This window comes from Lepisosteus platostomus, chromosome 13 (assembly GCF_059453375.1).
Source record: "Lepisosteus platostomus isolate fLepPlt1 chromosome 13, fLepPlt1.hap1, whole genome shotgun sequence".
In the NCBI taxonomy this organism is placed as follows: domain Eukaryota; kingdom Metazoa; phylum Chordata; class Actinopteri; order Semionotiformes; family Lepisosteidae; genus Lepisosteus; species Lepisosteus platostomus.
In genome coordinates, this window is record NC_142623.1 from 13971250 (window position 1) to 13985994 (window position 14745).

At 53.6% G+C, this 14745-nt stretch overlaps 2 protein-coding genes across 8 annotated transcripts; one reads left to right on the top strand and one right to left on the bottom strand.

Moving 5' to 3' along the window:
• Positions 1 to 787: 787 nt before the first annotated feature.
• On the bottom strand, positions 788 to 4466 carry trappc5 (trafficking protein particle complex subunit 5). Of its 2 annotated transcripts, none has more exons than XM_088603311.1 (3): positions 4359 to 4466; positions 3091 to 3360; positions 788 to 1833 (listed from the first exon to the last, which is right to left on the bottom strand). In XM_088603311.1, the coding sequence occupies exons 2-3, from the start codon at positions 3358 to 3360 to the stop codon at positions 1537 to 1539; spliced, it is 567 nt and encodes a 188-aa protein (XP_088459437.1). In that variant the 5' UTR covers positions 4359 to 4466; the 3' UTR covers positions 788 to 1536. The 2 variants fall into 2 exon arrangements, with proteins under 2 accessions (XP_088459437.1, XP_088459436.1); XM_088603310.1 differs by lacking the exon at positions 4359 to 4466 and adding an exon at positions 4156 to 4206.
• Positions 3884 to 14309, top strand: LOC148649997 (C-type lectin domain family 10 member A-like). 6 transcript variants are annotated; one of them, XM_088603305.1, is made up of 11 exons: positions 3884 to 3981; positions 4797 to 4908; positions 6832 to 6956; positions 7455 to 7577; positions 7836 to 7898; positions 8269 to 8343; positions 8933 to 8980; positions 10356 to 10448; positions 11448 to 11599; positions 11819 to 11937; positions 13795 to 14309. In XM_088603305.1, exons 3-11 carry the CDS (start codon positions 6869 to 6871, stop codon positions 13928 to 13930), a joined length of 897 nt encoding a protein of 298 aa, XP_088459431.1. In that variant the 5' UTR covers positions 3884 to 3981; positions 4797 to 4908; positions 6832 to 6868; the 3' UTR covers positions 13931 to 14309. The 6 variants fall into 6 exon arrangements, with proteins under 6 accessions (XP_088459431.1, XP_088459434.1, XP_088459435.1 ...); XM_088603308.1 differs by having other exon boundaries at positions 7458 to 7577; XM_088603309.1 differs by lacking the exons at positions 3884 to 3981; positions 4797 to 4908 and adding an exon at positions 4947 to 5810 and having other exon boundaries at positions 7842 to 7898.
• Positions 14310 to 14745: the final 436 nt, after the last annotated feature.

Here is a 14745-nt window from a genome sequence, read left to right on the forward strand (position 1 = left end):
GTGCTGACCCCAGCTGTCCTGGGTCAGTCCCACTCGGGGTTCCTACAGTCCTCCCTGCTCTCCCTTCAGCCAAGGCCCTGACTCCGCGGTCAGTAAAGACCCCAGGGCACTGTTCGTGAGGGGTGTGCTGACCCCAGTGTCCTGGATCAGTCCCACCAGGTCAGTCTGCTGCCCCCCTTCCTGTATCTCACCCCTGCCCCTGACCTGTACTGTGTGCCCCCCCAGGGGGAGGACAAGGGTGAGATATCCACTGGGCATCGAAGGTGCTGTAAAAACACAATCCATTAATGAGCACGCGACTTGTCAGCCGCCTTCGGTGAGCCCAGCAGACAGATGGAAGGGCTGTGCCTCAGCAGTCCGGCACCGACGCAGAGCAAGGAAATCAGACCTCCAGTCACGGCTGCTCTTGTTCGTGGTTTTATTTTTCTTTAGCCTTTCATCCTCGCTACAGAGGCAGAGCCCCCCACAGGCACGCCCTGCAGGGACTGGAGTACCCCCACCCCGCACCCAGTGGAACTGCTCCGCTTTTCCCCAGTGGTGTAAATGCAGTCCTCTGCTGCTGGGTGCTGCTGGGTTTGTGCCTCCTCTGCCTTGTGCTTGGTGTTGTGGCACACATTTACACCCGGTACAGACTGCTCATTTTAATACGGCAGAGGCTCTGGCAGCCTTACAGATCAAAAGGGCTGTATATATATACACACACACACACAACACAAACCCCCATGGTCGGGAAAAAAGAAACATGGAAGTCACTTTGATAAAGGAAAAGCTACTTAAAACCAATATGTTATATTAATTCAAGGTAAGACTTTAATTTCAATAAAAGGGCCGTGGGCAGTTTGCTTGAGCAGCAGGGAACACTACAGACAAACACTGCCAGGGAGACAACCCACCTTTCTTCACTTTGCTCTGTAGACTGATAAAACCTGTCTGTACACAGACCAACATGCCGTCGTGTATACAGTCGAGATACAGGCAGACTGTGGACAGTGATACAGATGGCACACAGAAACAGATACAAATATAGATTTGCAGACAGACAGCCCATAGACAGACAAAAAGCCTCTGTGCAAACACATATAGACAGCCAGACAGACACATACATACAGACAGCCAGCCCACAGCCAGATAGACACATACATACATGCAGCCAGCCAGCCCACAGCCAGACATACTGTATATACAGACAGACAGGCAGCCAGCCAGCCCAGAGCCAGACACATATATACAGACAGACAGGCAGCCAGCCAATCCACAGCCAGCCATATATACAGACAGACAGGCAGCCAGCCAGCCCACAGCCAGACACATACATACAGACAGACAGGCAGCCAGCCCACAGCCAGACAGACACATACATACAGACAGCCCACAGATAAACACATAGATCAAGTGGCTCCCATTGTCTGAGGTTCCCCAGCTCCAGCCAGCCCATGGCTCTGGTTCCCCCTGTGTGCCACCCAACCAGAACCGGGCCAACACCAGCCCACCCTCTGCCCAGAGTCCGTCTGGACGCCGGTACACCCGCGCGCGGCCCTATCTCCCGTCCAGCGCCTTGTCCCTGGCGATGACGGACTCGTCGAACTTGATCATGAGCGTGGTGCCCTTGTGCCAGTGCGCGGTGACCTTGGCGGGGAAGCCGCTGTGCGTGAGGATGGCCTCCACGATGCCAGCGGTGAAGGAGGCACAGTTGAGCGTGCTGTTCTCCTTGGGCACCGAGATGAAGGCGTTGATCAGCGGCTCCTTCTCGATGATGTAGTAGGTCTTGTCGTCGTCGTTGGCCTGTTCCAGCTTGTCTGCTTCCTTCCCAAAGAGTGCCTTCCACACCGACACCTGCAGACACACAGACACGCTGTGGGAATCTGCCCAGGAAGGACTCACTCCCTGCCACCCCAGGGACAGATACCCCCTGCCACCCAGGACAGAGACACCCCCTGCCACCCCAGGGACAGAAACCCCCTGCCACCCAGGACAGAGACACCCCCTGCCACCCCAGGGACAGATACCCCCTGCCACCCAGGACAGAGACACCCCCTGCCACCCCAGGGACAGATACCCCCTGCCACCCAGGACAGAGACACCCCCTGCCACCCCAGGGACAGATACCCCCCTGCCACCCAGGACAGAGACACCCCCTGCCACCCCAGGGACAGATACCCCCCTGCCACCCAGGACAGAGACACCCCCTGCCACCCCAGGGACAGAGACACCCCCTGCCACCCCAGGGACAGATACCCCCCTGCCACCCCAGGGACAGATACCCCACTGCCACCCAGGACAGAGACACCCCCTGCCACCCCAGGGACAGATACCCCACCGACACCCAGGACAGAGACACCCCCTGCCACCCCAGGGACAGATACCCCACTGACACCCAGGGACAGATACCCCACTGACACCCAGGACAGAGACACCCCCTGCCACCCCAGGGACAGATACCCCACTGCCACCCCAGGGACAGATACCCCACTGCCACCCCAGGGACAGATACCCCACTGCCACCCAGGGACAGATACCCCACTGACACCCAGGACAGAGACACCCCCTGCCACCCCAGGGACAGATACCCCACTGACACCCAAGACAGAGACACCCCCTGCCACCCCAGGGACAGATACCCCACTGCCACCCCAGGGACAGATACCCCACCGACACCCAGGACAGAGACACCCCCTGCCACCCCAGGGACAGATACCCCACTGACACCCAGGACAGAGACACCCCCTGCCACCCCAGGGACAGATACCCCACTGACACCCAGGGACAGATACCCCACTGACACCCAGGACAGAGACACCCCCTGCCACCCCAGGGACAGATACCCCACTGCCACCCCAGGGACAGATACCCCACTGCCACCCAGGACAGAGACACCCCAGGAGAGAGATACCCCACTGACACCCCAGGGACAGATACCCCACTGACACCCCCAGGAGAGAGACACCCCCTGCCACCCCAGGGACAGATACCCCACTGACACCCCAGGGACAGATACCCCACTGACACCCCAGGGACAGATACCCCACTGACACCCCCAGGAGAGAGATACCCACTTCGTAGGGGGCTGAGGCCAGACGAGGCCGTACGCACCTTGATGAAGAGCAGGATGTTGAGCACCTTGGTCTCCCTCTTTCCGTTCTTCTCCCTCAGCACCAGCACGTCCAGGACCCGGGAGCCCACCTGCTGCCCCAGCTCGGCCAGCCGCGCCTGCAGCTCGGACACCGAGTACACCCGGCTCTGGCAGTACTGCACCATCTCCGAGAAGAGCAGGGCGAACGCGCTCAGGCTCACCTCTGTCTTAGGCCGCGTCAGCGAGCGCTCCAGGATTGCAGACTTGCCCCGGGTGAACCGCGTGTCCATCTTTGGGGACAGAGAGGATGAGGGTAAAAGTGAACGAGAAAGGAAACCTTCGATAAAGGCATGTCTTTGGCAACAGAGACCACTGTAAACAATGCCAGCTTTAAGACATAGAACTGTCACAGCAGGAGGACAGCTGGTCCTGTGGTTAAGATACAGGGCTGTCACACCAGGAGGACAGCCGGTCCAGTGGTTAAGATACAGGACTGTCACACCAGGAGGACAGCTGGTCCAGTGGTTAAGATACAGGGCTGTCACACCAGGAGGACAGCCGGTCCAGTGGTTAAGATACAGGACTGTCACACCAGGAGGACAGCTGGTCCAGTGGTTAAGATACAGGACTGTCACACCAGGAGGACAGCCGGTCCAGTGGTTAAGATACAGGACTGTCACACCAGGAGGACAGCTGGTGCACCAGAAGGTTAAGGTGACTAAACCCCAAGTTCTCCATCCTACAGAGATATCAGGCCGAGGTCTCGCTGTCTGAGACTTCGCCACGGTTCGCCACCAGGTGTCTATATCTTAAAGTTTATGATGAGGGCAGGGTCCAGCCCCAATACCACCTGGTCCCGGATACATCTATCCTGAAACAAAACGGAGGTCTGAAGCTGCCCCTGGACTCAAGTAAATTAACGACTGCACCATATTCTGGGAACTGTTAATGCCGTATGCATCACGCTTAACCGTTTATAAAAATAATCCTGATTAAGACGTAAAGGAAACAATCTGAGTGTTCAGACTACACGTCGTCTTCACTACGAAACCTGAGACATTCGGCGTCACCTTTCACAGATTCACCTTTTTCTGCGAGAATGAATAGAAAGAGACAGACATTTCATCCGGAACACAATCCGTCTATTAAAAACAGCAACACTAATTTCCAAATATCTCAAACAAGATGATAAGAAACAGCGCTGGCCTGCTAGATCAAAACATCTAATCGTATTCATTACATTACATTACATAATCATACATTTTGTTAAAATTATTAGAAATCTTACCTTTTTAGACCAAATGAAGTCGTCGGACCAAACGTAAACACAATAATTTCCGCTTCCGGGTTAAATGTCCCTCGCCTCTTAAAGGTGTAGTGCCCTCTGTCGCCGTAAATATAATTACGACAGCCATGCTTTTCCAAATGTGTAAACCGATTCTTTTTAAGAATAATGTATTATAGCATTAACTATCCAAACTAACATCTGCACATTAAAATCTCCACTCGTACCAGTGCACAGAAAAATGATTCCAATTCTGTTTTATGATAAAAAATGCTTGATGCTATTCTCTTGTAGTTTTATCACAACATTTATCTATATTTCGTATTCACAGCACTACACGCAACATAGAACGACACATAGCATCATGCCTAGAGATGTTAACATGTGTATTTGAGTCTGCATGTATTTATCTATTGACGATCAATCTATATTTCCTCGCAGGTGTTGTTGCCAGGAAACCGAGCGCTGGTATCTGGTGCTGAGCAGCTCCTGCTTCACCGCACCATGAGGCGATGGTGGGGGGGACTCACTCTGACACATTCCATCAATTTTAGTGGGCTATTATTTTTATTATTATTGAGACTCACTGTCAAGAGACAAGAGATCACATACTCTTGACAACAAATCACATTACAGCCCTGTCTGTCAATCACCCAGTTTCTATGGCCAGGCTGTGGTCACTGAGCCTGTCCTCTCTGGGCAGCCAGGTCTGCCTGTGTCCAGTGGGTGTTGTGTTTGTGTAAGTGTCCCAGTAGGTAATGTTGTCCACTTTGTGTGGTGTTTGTGTGTGTCCCAGTGGGTGAGGTAGTGTTGTTTGGCTTGTGTTGGTTGGTTTTGATTTGGGTTTAGGTCTCTAAATATTAGCCTAATTGAGTGCTGAGATTAGTGTTTGGTGCTTTTCCCTGCACACAAGGTCTTCCGCCTTCCTCCCCTCTCTCTACCCCCTCTGTTGACCCCCTCTCTCTCTCTTTCTCTCTACCCCCTCTGTTGACCCCCTCTCTCTCTTTCTCTCTACCCCCCTCTGTTGACCCCCTCTCTCTCTTTCTCTCTACCCCCTCTGTTGACCCCACTCTCTCTTTCTCTGTTCCACCTCTCTCTCCTCCACTCTCAATTCTCAATTCAATTCAATTCAAGGTGCTTTATTAGCATGACCGATGGGTACAATCAGTGTTGCCGAAGCAAATAAAATAACGAAATTCACATTAAACAACAAAAAATAAAAGCATTCTCTCTTTCACTCCCCCTGCACTCCCCCTGCACTCTTTCACTGCCCTCTCTCACTCCCCCTGCACTCTTTCACTGCCCTCTCTCACTCCCCCTGCACTCTCTCAATTCTCTCTCTCTACCACCTTCCCCACCCCCTCTCACTGTCTTTCTCTCTGAAACCTCAGAGACTACACAGTTCCCACAGCGATTCAAGAGCTGCTTTCTTGACTAGCGGATACGTTGACTCTGGTATTATTATTATTATTATTATTAGATAGCTGTATCGGTGAAAGGTGTGTTAACTTGGTTAAACCGCGAGTCTCTGTGTGCTTGTTAACTTATCCTGTCTGTCTGAAGGTTGTGTTAACTCAGTTTAACTGTGTCTGCACACCGTGTTAACTCGGTTTAACACTGTGTCAGAGGGCTGTATTAACTCAGTTTAACACTGTCAGAGGGCTGTATTAACTCAGTTTAACTGTGTCTCTGCACACCGTGTTAACTCAGTTTAACACTGTGTCAGAGGGCTGTATTAACTCAGTTTAACACTGTGTCAGAGGGCTGTATTAACTTTAGTTTAACTGTATATGAAGGATGTATTAAATCAGTTTAACTGTGTCTTTGTGCACCATGTTAACTCATTTTAACTGTGTCTTTGTGCACTGTGCTAACTGTGTTGTCTTAATTCAGTTTAATTCTGAGGGGTGTATTCATTTAATTTAACTTTATTAAATTGTGTTAACTCAGTTTAACTATGCCTTTGTGCACTGTGTCAACGCAGCTTAACCAGTGTGTTTGAGGGCTGTATTAACTCAGTTTAACCAGTGTGTCTGAGGGCTGTTTTACTCAGTTTAACCAGTGTGTCTGAGGGGTGTATTAACTCAGTTTAACCAGTGTGCCTGAGGGCTGTTTTACTCAGTTTAACCAGTGTGCCTGAGGGCTGTTTTACTCAGTTTAACCAGTGTGTCTGAGGGCTGTTTTACTCAGTTTAACCAGTGTGTCTGAGGGCTGTTTTACTCAGTTCAACAGTGTGTCTGAGGGCTGTTTTACTCAGTTTAACCAGTGTCTAAGGGCTGTTTTACTCAGTTCAACAGTGTGTCTGAGGGCTGTTTTACTCAGTTTAACCAGTGTGTCTAAGGGCTGTTTTACTCAGTTCAACAGTGTGTCTGAGGGCTGTTTTACTCAGTTTGACCAGTGTGTCTGAGGGCTGTGTTAACTCAGGTTAACTGTTTGTCTGAGGGCTGTATTAACTCAGTCTAACTGTGTGTCTGAGGGCTGTGTTAGAGGCAGATTCAGAGAGAGACAGAGTGATGTCCAGCAGTCCTAATGCACCAGTGATGTATGCAGACCTGAAGACTGAGACAGTACAGTGGATTCCTCCTCAAGCAAACCCAGCAGGTACTGGACCCCGCCGGGAGCCAAACAAGCTGAAACCCACACGCAAAACTGTACGCTAAGGGCTTGTGATTTACTTTAGGACTGACATCATCCCTGACTCACCAGCACACAGACATATGACTGATCAGCAACGTCATCACGGTGCCGCCTTCCCACTTCCCCTGTTACTTCAGGGGTTGAAATTGTACTTCCAGCAGACGAAACACCGACAAGAAAATACACTTTCAGCCTTAGTTTGTGCCAGTGAAATAAACAAGCATGACGACTTTCATCCTCCTTCCGCGCTGCCTGGCGATGATGTCACGTGTGGCCGTTCTCTGCAATGCCATGATGAGGCACGGTGTCAGCGTGACATCAGACCAGCCGCGCGCGCTCCGTCTGGACAGAATTCCCAGGCGCTGGGAGGAATGATTCAGGACACTAAGTGGAAACTGATCTGAAACTCCCCCTCTGTGAGGGCCACACTCACGGCTGGCTGCTTCTTCCCTCCCTACGCAGCAGCCAGGCCTCCTGAGGACCCCATCGCCCCCCCGCAGAGGCGTCCGGCGCGCTGCCTGCCCTGGTGCCTGCTGGTCCTGCTGTGTGTGGATGTGTGCCTGCTGCTCGCCGGGCTGTGCTGTGGTGAGTGGCGACTGTGCACTAGTGAAGAGCACTGAAGCTCAGTCTTGCACACTCATTAGGTGTAGAACAGGCCATGGGGAACCAAGTGTGCCGAAAAACTTAATATGAGCAAGAGAAAAAAAACTTGGAAATAGAAATGATGTCGTGCCAAATTACAGAAAGCACAATGACTTCCGTTTTGCTGCTCATTTCACCTGTTCAGTACAGTACAGGTGACTGATTGGTGCTCTAACTGATGGGGTGATGGGTTGACCTCAGTTTCAGGTATGGCGGCCCAGCAGCTAGCTGTGAGTGGGGATCTGACTGCATTGAAATTGCAAGGTAGGAGCTGCCATCATTTGTGCATCTGTTTCCACGTGGCTGTGTGTATCTATGTGTGTATCCATGTGTGTGCTTGTGTTTGTCTGTGTCTGTATGTGCATCTGTGTGTATCTGTGTGTCAATCTCTGTGTCTGCATGTGTCTATCTCTGTGTGACAGTCTCTGTGTGCATGTGTCTGTGTGTGTCTATCTCTGTGTGTGCATGTGTCTGCATGTGTGTGTCTCTGTGTGTGTCTATCTCTGTGTGTGCATGTGTCTGCGTGTGTCTGTCTCTGTGTGTGCATGTGTCTGTGTGTGTCTGTTTGACGGTCTCTGTGTGTGCATGTGTCTGTGTGTGCGTACTCTGTCTCACCCCTGCCTGTGTTTCCCAGTGGATTCCTCATTCCAAATGGCACAGAGGACCATCAGTGACTTACAGGAGGACTGGGATACAAGGCTGCACACTGGTGAGGCTCAGGCCCGTCTTGCAAGCCAGCCTGTCTAGGGGGGCGCCAGTCCTGGCGCTGGAGTAGAGCAGGGTCCCGGAAGGCCCGGTGCTGTCCTTCACTGTCGCCCTGCTGGCCTGCTGAGGGAGCGAAGGTTGTAGGGATGCAGGCGTACCTGCTGACGACACAGGGAATCCTGGTCACAACCGGGTCAGGCAGGTCACCGCGTTCAGCCTCTCTCTGATGCCCAGATCTCATCCAGCTGCTCCTGGAAGGACCTCCTGTGGGCTCTGTCCATCCTCGGACACTGGGGTCTCCCGCCAGCAGCCCCCCCTCTCCTGAGAGGACACGCTGAGCGGACACGGGGTGCAGCCCTGCCGCAGTGACCTTTCCCCCCAGTCCACTGTGTCCCAATTGCCACCCGGTTCTTAATTGATTAATTGTATCAATTAAACATAATGAAAGTTCTCAACTGAATTTTGTCAATCGGAATTTGAGGTTATAAAGGTAAACATTAGTTCAAACAGTGTCTTTAAAAGTAGTCACCTCCTGGGGTTTTTTCTAAAATGTATTTAATTCCCTTCCAAATAACTTCCTTTCTTTATCTCAGCTTCTCTCCAGAAGATCCGCAATGTTTCGGATGTCCTGAGGCAATCCAGTAAGTCTCTCCGGAAGAGCGCACTCTTTAATGAGTCTTCGGGTTAATGAGGGAGAGCCGCTGATTGTTAAATGGGTGTGAAATTTGTATTTATTGGAGCAGGTTAAAACAATTTTAATTATAGTTTGAGGTATTGCTGTGCCCACATCAGTTGTGTTGTCTTATATTCAGGAATTGTGAGATATTATAGTCTCCTGTACCCCTGTCCTGTAGACCTGCTGCGATCACAGTGTTTCTCACCTGTCCTGTAGCCCTGCTGCGATCACAGTGTTTCTCACCTGTACTCCTGTCCTGTAGCCCTGCTGTGATCAGTGTTTCTCACCTGTCCTGTAGCCCTGCTGTGATCACAGTGTTTCTCACCTGTACACCTGTCCTGTAGCCCTGCTGTGATCACAGTGTTTCTCACCTGTCCTGTAGTCCTGCTGTGATCACAGTGTTTCTCACCTGTACACCTGTCCTGTAGCCCTGCTTTGATCACAGTGTTTCTCACCTGTACACCTGTCCTGTAGCCCTGCTTTGATCACAGTGTTTCTCACCTGTACACCTGTCCTGTAGCCCTGCTGTGATCAGTGTTTCTCACCTGTCCTGTAGCCCTGCTGTGATCACAGTGTTTCTCACCTGTACATCTGTCCTGTAGCCCTGCTTTGATCACAGTGTTTCTCACCTGTACACCTGTCCTGTAGCCCTGCTTTGATCACAGTGTTTCTCACCTGTACACCTGTCCTGTAGCCCTGCTGTGATCAGTGTTTCTCACCTGTCCTGTAGCCCTGCTGTGATCACAGTGTTTCTCACCTGTACACCTGTCCTGTAGCCCTGCTGTGATCACAGTGTTTCTCACCTGTCCTGTAGTCCTGCTGTGATCACAGTGTTTCTCACCTGTACACCTGTCCTGTAGCCCTGCTTTGATCACAGTGTTTCTCACCTGTACACCTGTCCTGTAGCCCTGCTTTGATCACAGTGTTTCTCACCTGTACACCTGTCCTGTAGCCCTGCTGTGATCAGTGTTTCTCACCTGTCCTGTAGCCCTGCTGTGATCACAGTGTTTCTCACCTGTCCTGTAGCCCTGCTGTGATCACAGTGTTTCTCACCTGTCCTGTAGCCCTGCTGTGATCACAGTGTTTCTCACCTGTACCCCTGTCCTGTAGTTCTGCTGTGATCACAGTGTTTCTCACCTGTACCCCTGTCCTGTAGTTCTGCTGTGATCACAGTGTTTCTCACCTGTACCCCTGTCCTGTAGTCCTGCTGTGATCACAGTGTTTCTCACCTGTACACCTGTCCTGTAGCCCTGCTGTGATCACAGTGTTTCTCATCTGTACCCCTGTCCTGTAGCCCTGCTGTGTGATCAAACTCACAGTGTTTCTTACCTGTGCTGCAGGTATTCCAGCCCTCCTGAACTCTTCTGTCCTGGGCCAGTTTTGCCAGATGACTCCTAGAGAAACTGGTAACACACCTGTGGACAGCAGGCCAGGTTAGTGTGCTGTGGACTCCTGTCCCTTTCAACACACATGGTAGTAATCAGAACTTTCCTTGCTGAAGAAACTTTCCTTGCTGGCTGGATATGATCCTCAGATCAATCAACTACCAGCATGGTAGATAAGCTAGATGAGCTAAAAGGCCCTCTGAGGGAGTCTACATTCCTGACTGGACTGTGGAGCTGAGATGTCCCTGAGAGGCTGCCGTAGAAAGTAGCCATTTCGCCTCAGTCACTCCTTCTGTTTCCCAGAAGAGCAAACATGGCTTCTCTCTCACAGGCCCTCTGTCAGTTGTAGACATTTCTTGTGATCAGAAATATCCAAAATGATTTTGCGTGTGAGAGGCGACCCAGTTCATTCCCCCGGCCAGGCCAGCTCGCCCTGATCCATCTGCTCAGCTGCCCAAGTTGAGTCGACCCGGGGAGAAAGTGTCAGGTACAGCCCTGCTCTGCCAGGCCAGTGCCATGCGGTCATTAATGTGCATCAGTAGGCACCTCCTTCAGCACAGTGTCTCCACTCTCCCTGCTGGGGCTCTGGATTGGAAACTCTGGGCCGGTGGGGAGAGCACCACCTACTGGTCCACCTGCACCACTTACAGCAGCAACCTGGTTTTCCTCAGAGGTCTCCTGGCCCTATACTGCCTTGAAGAGGCTCTGAGACCTAAAGAGTCCTGAAAGATTCATGCAAAACCAGAAATACACTAGCTCAGACGTAGACAACCTGCAGCCGCCCCAATCTGCTACATTTCAGAAATGTACTACAGCTGGCTTCTTAACTGACTAATAGTCAAGAGGGGCAATAGAGCAGTTAATGGGCTGGCTGTATCTGAGTTCTGGGGTGGAGTGGACAGGAAGGGCAGTCTTGCCCTTGCTATGGCTGTCTGGCCCTGATCGTGCAGCGTGTGTCTCCACATTCTGCATCAGGCCAGCGAACGGGGAGACAGCGGTGCTGTGCCCCTTGTCCCGGACTGTTGACTCGTCTTCTGTGTCTGGCAGGGTACAGCTGCTCCCTCTGCCCTGCGAACTGGTCGAGGTTCAGAAGGCACTGCTACCTGGTCTCCACGGAGACGGGGACCTGGGAGGAGGCGCGGGAGGCCTGTCTGTCTCTGAACGCCAGGCTGCTCGTCATCAACAGCCCCGCAGAGCAGGTGAGGCTGGGGGGCAGGGAGACAGAGGAGGGATGGGAGGAAGAGAGAGAGAGAGAGAGAGAAGGACAAGGAGGGATGGAGGGAGAGGAAGGAGGAGATTATTAAGGAGAGAGGGAACGGAAGACAATCAGGCAGGCCGTGCGGGAGGGATGAAGAGGTGTGCCTGCAGATCTCAGACCCCCGCTGACCCCCGGTGACCCCCAGCTCCTCTGTGCTCAGGAATTCGCAGCCACGCTCTCCCCCCATCTCCAGCGCTGGATCGGGCTGAGCGACACCGAGCAGGAGGGCCAGATGAAGTGGGTTGACGGAACTGTGTTGGACCTCAACGTGACTCGAGGGTAATGCCGTTCCTCCGGTACCGTACCCACACGGGTACTGTACCCTCGCCATCCACAGAGCCAGCCTCGGCACAGTAACGGGACTGGCACAGCGCGGACACACTCGTCCACTCGAAACTGGGGGCGTTGTGACTCATTAGTGAAGCCGAGCTCAGACAAACAATCATACTACTGCTAATCCTGTTTATACTGAGACTGCTAATCCTGCTAATACTGAGACTGCTAATCCCGCTAATATTGATCCTGTTACTATTAATCGTTCTGATACAGCTTATCCATCTTATATTGATCCTGTTACTATTAATCGTTCTGATACAGCTTATCCATCTTATATTGATCCTGTTACTATTAATTCTTCAGATACAGCTAATCCTGCTAATACGGACACTGTCACTGCTAATCCTGTTACTGCTGACACTGTCACTGCTAATCCTCTTACTACAGTTGCTGCTGATTCTGCTACTGCTGTTACTGTTACTGTTGTTAAACCTGTTACTGCTAATCCTGTTACTGCTACTGCCAATCCTGCCACTGCTGAGCCAGTGACTGCTAATACAGCCCCTGCTACTCCTAACCCTGCTGCTTCTGACACTGCTGCTTCTGCTACTGTTAGTGCTGATCTTGTTCCTGCTAATCCTGCTAATCCTTGTATTACTGACACTGCCGTTGCCGGCACTGTCGCTGTGAGGCCTGCTGGTTGCACTGATACTGTCACTGCTGCTGATGCAGCTGCCACTGCTGTCAGTACAGCTTTCACACATCGCCCCCCCCTCTCTGGGGCTGCCCCGCCCCATGCCCCGCCCCCAGCCCCGCCCCCTGCCCCGCCCCCGCGTGCTCCTCGAGCCTCCCGTGTGTCTGACTGTGTGTGGGCCGGGGCCCTGTCCCTGTCCCTGTCCCTGTCCCTGTCCCGCCCCCGCGTGCTCCTCGGGCCCCCCGTGTGTCTGACTGTGTGTGGGCCGGGGCCCTGGCCTGTCCCTGTCCCTGTCCCTGTCCCTGTCCCCGCGTGCTCCTCGGGCCTCCCGTGTGTCTGACTGTGTGTGGGCCGGGGCCCTGGCCTGTCCCTGTCCCTGTCCCTGTCCCCGCGTGCTCCTCGGGCCTCCCGTGTGTCTGACTGTGTGTGGGCCGGGGCCCTGGCCTGTCCCTGTCCCTGTCCCTGTCCCTGTCCCCGCGTGGTCCTCGAGCCCCCCGTGTGTCTGACTGTGTGTGGGCCGGGGCCCTGGCCTGTCCCTGTCCCTGTCCCTGTCCCTGTCCCTGTCCCGCCCCCGCGTGCTCCTCGGGCCCCCCGTGTGTCTGACTGTGTGTGGGCCGGGGCCCTGGCCTGTCCCTGTCCCTGTCCCTGTCCCTGTCCCCGCGTGCTCCTCGGGCCTCCCGTGTGTCTGACTGTGTGTGGGCCGGGGCCCTGGCCTGTCCCTGTCCCTGTCCCTGTCCCCGCGTGCTCCTCGGGCCTCCCGTGTGTCTGACTGTGTGTGGGCCGGGGCCCTGGCCTGTCCCTGTCCCTGTCCCTGTCCCTGCCCCCGCGTGCTCCTCGGGCCTCCCGTGTGTCTGACTGTGTGTGGGCCGGGGCCCTGGCCTGTCCCTGTCCCTGTCCCTGTCCCTGTCCCTGTCCCCGCGTGCTCCTCGGGCCTCCCGTGTGTCTGACTGTGTGTGGGCCGGGGCCCTGGCCTGTCCCTGTCCCTGTCCCTGTCCCTGTCCCCGCGTGCTCCTCGAGCCTCCCGTGTGTCTGACTGTGTGTGGGCCGGGGCCCTGGCCTGTCCCTGTCCCTGTCCCTGTCCCTGTCCCCGCGTGCTCCTCGGGCCTCCCGTGTGTCTGACTGTGTGTGGGCCGGGGCCCTGGCCTGTCCCTGTCCCTGTCCCGCAGGCTATGGAACACGGGCCAGCCGGACGACTACCAGGGGCGGGAGGACTGCGTGCACTTCGTCCCCGGCTCGTCCAGGTGGAACGCCCTGTCCTGTGAGGATCGCCTGGCCTTCATCTGCGAGAGGAGGCTCCTGTGACGCCGGCGCAGAGCTAACCCTTAGCGATTAGAAAACTCTAAGCATGTCTTTGTCTTTGAGGGTGTGGGAGGGGGGGAGATAGTGCTTTGGGCCTGTAGGATGAAAGGCGCTGTATAAATGTAAGGTATGAGAGACACACAGACACAGGAGGCCTGGGCCTCACTGAGAACCGTCCGCCAGCTGTGCAGGTGCTGACTGCGGGGCCGAGGCCGCTGGGAGCGAGCCCCCGCGCGCGGCGTGGCCGGCAGCCCAGCCCGGAAGAGTGGGGGGGGGGGTGGTCTGTACCTCTCTGCGGTACGTATCAGACTGAACCTCTGCGGTTGTTTTCGTTCGGTCGCTGGCTTTCGCACTTCTGAAGCAATAAAAGAACAGCACAAAAGCAGCGCGCGTGGTGCATGTTATTGCTGTCTTGTTTTCTGAGTCTTGCAACAGAGCACACTAACTCACACTGGGAGCGTCTCAGATGGTGAAACTGTGGTATCCTGAGGTTAAAGCACAGTAAGCTACAGTAAAGAGTTTGATTCTTGCGAGAAACAGCTGCATGAGATCCTGGGATCTATCTTCTACCGAACAAGAAAGATGGGCCACATGGCTCCTCTCGTTTGAAGCCATTCCTATATTCAGTAAAGCCCAGAGAGATCAGGGTAAAGGCACAGCCTAGTGCAGTAAACCCCACAGAGATCAGGGTAAAAGCACAGTCCTGTGCAGTAAACCCCACAGAGATCAGGGTAAAAGCACAGTCCAGTGCAGTAAAGCCCACAGAGATCAGGGTAAAAGCACAGTCCAGTGCAGTAAAGCCCACAGAGATCAGGGTA